This window comes from Rosa chinensis, chromosome 3 (assembly GCF_002994745.2).
Source record: "Rosa chinensis cultivar Old Blush chromosome 3, RchiOBHm-V2, whole genome shotgun sequence".
In the NCBI taxonomy this organism is placed as follows: domain Eukaryota; kingdom Viridiplantae; phylum Streptophyta; class Magnoliopsida; order Rosales; family Rosaceae; genus Rosa; species Rosa chinensis.
In genome coordinates, this window is record NC_037090.1 from 14,150,607 (window position 1) to 14,157,038 (window position 6,432).

At 44.0% G+C, this 6,432-nt stretch overlaps 1 protein-coding gene across 1 annotated transcript; it reads right to left on the bottom strand.

Moving 5' to 3' along the window:
* Positions 1–939: 939 nt before the first annotated feature.
* LOC112193575 lies at positions 940–3,233 on the bottom strand. The gene is made up of 4 exons (XM_024333763.2): positions 2,841–3,233; positions 2,569–2,744; positions 2,150–2,342; positions 940–1,356 (listed from the first exon to the last, which is right to left on the bottom strand). The coding sequence occupies exons 1-4, from the start codon at positions 2,917–2,919 to the stop codon at positions 1,127–1,129; spliced, it is 678 nt and encodes a 225-aa protein (XP_024189531.1). The 5' UTR covers positions 2,920–3,233; the 3' UTR covers positions 940–1,126.
* Between the last annotated feature and the right edge of the window lie 3,199 nt (positions 3,234–6,432).

Here is a 6,432-nt window from a genome sequence, read left to right on the forward strand (position 1 = left end):
AGAAATCAGAGACTGAAATCGAATATACAGTGTTGGCCTGCCTCTGATATGATCTTTTTTCTTTTTTCTTTATCAGCCTTTTTCTCACAGAATATAATATGCTTTAGCCTCCCTTGATTAATATTCCAACTCTAAAATGCTTCCTTCCCAGACCAGAATTGCAGAGAGAAGTAGAGAAAATTGAAGTCATGCACAACCAACTCAGTCTATATGATGTTGCTGGCGGTGATGAAAATCTTTCATCAGATGGGAGATGGCACCCTTGTCTTTTCTTCAGCCCCAATTACTCCCAGGAGGAATTTCTTCAGGGTTTATTATCTTCATCATGTGGGATGAATGAGGCAGATTTCTCGAGCATTCACTGGAATGAGGATGAACTTGTTGAGGAGACTTATGAGGGAGAAGAACAGTTGCCATATTATGGCTGTGGAAATTGGTTCAGCGAATACAAGCACTCTTTTTGTGACTCTTGGGGAGAAGGATACTTCTCCCTTGGGAATGGAATTCAGAAAAATGAAGAAGGCAGTGAGTTGAAGGAGGTAGAAGAAGACTCCAGGCAATGTGAGCAACAGTATGAATGTAATTCTGGGCAAGATGTCACACAAGAAGACTACCCTACTTCTGATTCGACTACTTGGTCTTGTGATTCTTGGTTTGCCCATGGAGGGGAAACTAATTCTGGCTACAATGATCAAGAGTCCAGAACTTCACATTCCTACCATCCGCTGGACATTGGGGTTTATGAAAGTATTTTTGGCTATTGGCCTTGCTTGTATCGATACTGAAGTTCTTTGAATCTTCAAGAACGTAGCAGACAATGCAGAGCACCCAACATCTCCACTTTAGTAAGAAGCTGGCTTATGGCTAGCTTATGGTTTTAACATTCCCAATGTACAAGCTACTTCTAATAGCTCCATGTATGGTTTCTACTATATGAACTTTGCTAATCTCTCACTTGTATCTGTCAATACCAATACAACTGCTAGTGCATCACATTTCTCGAAAAATATTCACAATATGTATGTAACTTTTTATTTGTTCCTTTTTCTTTCTTTCTTCACAAGAGCAAAAATTTGTGTAAGATCAACTTACTGTAAGGTAAACAAGTTAATGTAACTAGTCATTATCATATAACATGATCAAGCCCTAATTCATCCTCAATCTCATCACCATCTTCAAACAGCTTTAAGAACCGAGCCTGTTCTTGCTGTCGCTTCTTCTTTTGCCAGTGCTTGTATCCAGCTACTCCTCCAGCGATACACAGTGCTAACACGACAGCAACGATTAATAGAACTAGAGCAATATGCAATCCCTTTCCCTTTGCTTCTTCATGCGACTTGCTATTGGATTTGGATCCTACAAACAGTGGCAAAGAAAATACAAGTACAAGTTGGACATCAGAAATAAAGTAGCTTGAATTCAATTACATGTGCATGTTTTCAACTCTTTATTTGTACTGTTTTGATTTCATTCAACTGCTAGCGCAATTAGTAATTAAGTAATATCAAATCGTGGTAACAGCATCTAGAGAAAATGGAAATTCCCAAATTACAGAAAGACATCAGCTACAATTAAGAATTAAGAATCATGCACACCTCTGGCTCAAGCTATTTACACAAACCCCTAAAATTCTGTAGCTATTCATTTGATGACTTACAAATGGTATCAATCTGAGATGTAAGCAAAAGTGAATTTATAACTTCCCAAACAAGGCATGAAAGAGATGACCTCAAAAAACTCAACCGAGCTCATTTGGAAAGTGAATTTTAACTCTGACCTGTTTAAGTACATAACTCATTGTCATCCCAAAACAGGCATGAGGGCGATGAGCCAAAAAATTCAATTAAGCTCATCCCAGATGTGAAACAGTAACCAGTATAAGCAAAAAATCCTTATCATCCCAAACTAACGAGCTCAAAAAGTTCAATTGAGCTCCTCCCAAGTGTGAATTTAAATCTGACCATTTAAAGCACAAAATTTCTTGTCATCTTAAACTAGGCATGAGGGAGATGAGCTCAGAAACTCAACTGAGCTCATTCCGAAAAATGAATTTAACTCTAGCATGTGTAAGCACAAAACTCTTTGTCATCCCAAACTAGGCACGAGAGAAATAAGCTCAAAAACATCAATTGAACATACTCTCACTCACCAGTCGTATCACACTCCAAACACACAAACGTTGCATTGAATTCGTCTTTTGTGATTCGCCGGAATTTTCCATCAGGACCATCGAAATCAGAAGGACACAACTCCCACTCCTCAAATACGTCATCTGATTTGAATGTATCCTCCTCATAAAATCCACACCGCTTACACTTCTTACCTTCGAGCTTTGTCAAAGGCTGAAACCACAAAAATTCACAGTCCCATCAGAAAACTATCCAATTCATCCACTAACCAAGTCAATAAACTCCGAGTGCACAGTTCTAATTCACAATTTAACAACATAACATGGCACATATCCGGCGATAGAAAGTCATAAATTGCTACCATGCAAACTACGCACATAAAAACCACATGAATCACTGAGTAATGATGAAAATGCGAAAACATAATTTAGTCTCTGACCTGCCAAGACTCTTGGCCGTTGAATTTATACAAGACCTTCTTTTCCTTAACGTCCGGCAACACCGTCTTGTTCTGATCGCCTTTGCATTTGAAATAAACCGTCGGCCTTTTCAACAGCTCGTGCGTGCTGTATATCTCAATCGAATCAAGCGCCACAATCGCCGATAGTATGCATCCTGCAAAAACATACAGAACTTTCAATTTCACACCAAACGGCGTCGTTTCAGAAAACCTAGTGTTTGGCCTCTGTTTGTTTCCCGGGGAAATTTTACCTGGAAAGCAGCTGAGGAAGACGCAGAAGGCGAGGAACTTGACCGGAACCCTGGAATTCAGCTGATTCCGAATCGGCATAATCGCCGATTTATTATTCCGCTTGCGAAATTTCGGAGTGTCGGAGAGAATCAAACGTTTCGGATAAGATGATCGGAGACAGAGAGAAACGGCGGAGAGTGAGAACCACGCAAGTTTTGCTCGGAGACCACCGCGAGAGGGGCAATTTGGTCTTTGACGTGGCGGTGGCTTATCGGTTTTTGGTTTCGATTAGGAGTGGAGGAGTGGTTTGGAAGAAGGGAACCTGAAGAGAGAAAGCAAAGCGCGGGGTTGACCGTGGACCGGTTCAGGCTTCGCGCTATTATTCCAACTTGACCACCGCACCATTTGTATATAAACCGCCTCGTAGCTTAAGAAGCTATTTAATTCATCTTTTATTGGTCAAAAATAATTAATTGCTTTTCCTTTTTTGAACATCGATCTTTCAGTTTGAAAACATTCAGGTTCGAGTTTGTTTATAATTCTTTTTTATTGAGATGTAGAGCCAAAACTATTTTTGGCATTTTCATGGGTCTTGAACGTTTGGCCACCTCAACTAGATCATTTAACAACAGAAACTCATAACTCCATAGGATGAAATTGATTTAGATGCATCAATACATACCTAGTGTATGTTTTGACTTACTGGTTATTTGTAAAAATCCAACACCATAAACATTATGTGTTTAAATTTCACTAGTATCATACTCGCTAAGAATATTCATATCTTCCTGCATAAACTCAAAGCATTTTTCATTTGTGTATATATATATATATATATATATATATATATATATATATATCAAGCTGAGCAAAAATTGTTTCAGGATATATGTTTCGAAACTTTCGTATGAATGCATGCTCTTCACAAACTTTGTATGTGATCTCAACATTTTATTTTTCGTGGATGATGGATCATGAAACTCAATTGTTGGAAACTAACAAAACGAGGTTGGACCTCTGTATAACTTTTCTAGAAGGTCGATGGAAGGATGATGTTTCTGTATTTTAACAACACCTTGGACTCCCGTTACCACTAACTAACCAGTATGAGTTTTTCTACCAAAACAAAAACTCTAACCAACACGAGTTCGCAGGCATGCACCATATATGCTTACAAAGTGGTCTTCCCTTGAAAACAATATTTGACCATTCACCTCCATTAAAGACCTTCCCCAGCAAAATGCGGCAATCCATCACCCTCCTCCTTCCAACAATAGCTTCCCTGAATCAAAATAAAACACCTCCTCCCCCCTCCTCTCATCCGCTTCTCTAATCCCTGTTCTACCAGGAGCACACCCAAAAACAACACTAGCTAACTAACCAACCGCGGTGGTGAGGGTTACGGTTGCGGTTACGATCGATTACGGTTCTGGTTCAATGCCTACTCCGGGTCGAGCAGCCGTCGATGCAATCCTCATATTCTGTCTCCTCCTCCTCAACAATGTTTCCGCCACCGAGTACACCTACATTGCCTCGCAGCAGGTGACGGCGCAGGACTTCCTCCAGGCCCACAACGAGGTCAGGGCCATGTTCAACGAGCCGATGCTAACGTGGGATGATAAGCTGGCTGACTACGCCCACCAGTGGGCTGAGAAGACCAGCGCCCTAGGGAAATGCGAGGAGCGGTACCACTCGAACGGCCCCTATGGCGAGAACCTCTTTTGGGGGTGGTCGTGGAACGACTACTTTAGCCCTAGAGACGCCGTCATGATGTGGACCGAGGAGAAAAACGACTTCGACGTCAAGTCGTTGACGTGCATGCCGGGGAAAATGTGCGGCCACTTCACGCAGGTCGTGTGGAGGAACTCCAAGAGAGTAGGGTGCAGCCGCATCAAGTGCGCCCAAGGCGGAGTGTTGATGATTTGTAATTATGATCCTCCTGGGAATTGGATTGATTCGAAACTTGGAGGTCTCATGAATCCCTTCAGCGAGGATAAGACGACAGTGCCGCCTGATTCGGCTGAACAAGTGTCGCAAGCAGTACCGCATGTTGTTCAGCCGAAAGTGCCGCAACCGGTGCCGGTTGATGGTCATCTGACAGTGCTGCCCGTTTCGGCTGAACAAGTGTCACAAGCAGTACCGGATGTTGTTCAGCCGAAAGTGCCGCAACCGGTGCCGGTTGATGGTCATCCGACAGTGCTGCCCGTTTCGGCTGAACAAGTGTCACAAGCAGTACCGGATGTTGTTCAGCCGAAAGTGCCGCAACCGGTGCCGGTTGATGGTCATCCGACAGTGCCGCCTGTTTCGGCTGAACAAGTGTCACAAGCAGTACCGCATGTTGTTCAGCCGAAAGTGCCGCAACCGGTGCCGGTTGATGGTCATCCTATAGTGCAGCACCCGGTGCCGGCTGACGGTCATCTGAAAGTGCCGCACCCAGTGCAGGCTGACGGTCATCCGACAGTGCCGCACCCGGTGCCTATTGACGGTCATCCGACAGTGCCGCACCCGGTGCCGGTTGACGGTCATCCGACAGTGCCGCACCCGGTGCCGGTTGACGGTCATCGGACAGTGCCGCACCCGGTGCCTGTTGACGGTCATCCGACAGTGCCGCACCCGGTGCCGGTTGACGGTCATCCGACAGTGCCGCACCCGGTGCCGGTTGACGGTCATCGGACAGTGCCGCACCTGGTGCCTGTTGACGGTCATCCGACAGTGCAGCACCCGGTGCCAGTTGATGGTCATCGAACAGCGCCGCACCCTGTGCCGGCTGACAGGACAGTGCCGCTCCCGGTGCCTGTTGACGGTTATCGGACAATGCCGCACCATGTGCCGGCTGAAGGTCATCCGACAGTGCCTCACCCTGTGCCGGTTGACGGTCATCCGACAGTGCCTCACCCAGCTGAACATCAACCGGCATTCTCCCTACCGCCGCTGTCTGGCGGAGAGTTGCCAAAGAAAGGAAGAGGAAGAAACAGAAGGGTACATCCTGCACACCACCGTTGATTTTTTCTGTTTTTTGTTTTGTTTTTTTTTTGAGGATTTTAGGATCGTTTTGCTTCTCGGTAAATTGCAATATATGATATTTATTGCACTGCAAGTTTCTGATTCTTCTCCACTTGCTCCGCTAGGTGTATGAAATAATACAATATATATTAATTTTTTCCATGTGTCGGCGAATATTCTAATTTTAAATTGTTCATGGTTAAGAGAAAAAAATGTGGTGTAAATTTCTTTTCGTTTGACTATGGTGATCGATGTCATGATATTGTTTTGATCTGTTGCAACTTTTATAAATAGGGTCAAGGGAGAGGAGGTCATCATCCTGGTCGTGCTAAACCTAACCAGAACCGTAGTCATCGTAACCGTAACCGTAACCATCACCACCTTAGCCCCCGCCAGCGCTATCTTAATCGCATCAGACGACGTCGTCAACGTGATAATCGTAAACCGTAGTCGCAAGTCGCAACAACCTCTGCGGGGTGGCTAAATGAGCCATTGCCGGTTCCACTCCAATTATGTTCCGGTTAAATCTTTATGTTAACAAGATCTTAGCTGCAACTCTTTTATTATTCTATATCATCCATCCAATGAAGATCAAAGCTTGAACTTTGA

What these genes read in the sequence shown, in the direction of transcription:
- LOC112193575 (XM_024333763.2), bottom strand. Translation starts at nt 2,919, where the DNA reads ATGCCGATTCGGAATCAGCTGAATTCCAGGGTTCCGGTCAAGTTCCTC. An exon ending in CTTCCTCAGCTGCTTTCCAG is followed by an intron (nt 2,745 to 2,840) that starts GTAAAATTTCCC and finishes ATGTTTTTGCAG; the next exon opens with GATGCATACTATCGGCGATT. An exon ending in TTTGGAGTGTGATACGACTG is followed by an intron (nt 1,357 to 2,149) that starts GTGAGTGAGAGT and finishes CACTGTTTGTAG; the next exon opens with GATCCAAATCCAATAGCAAG.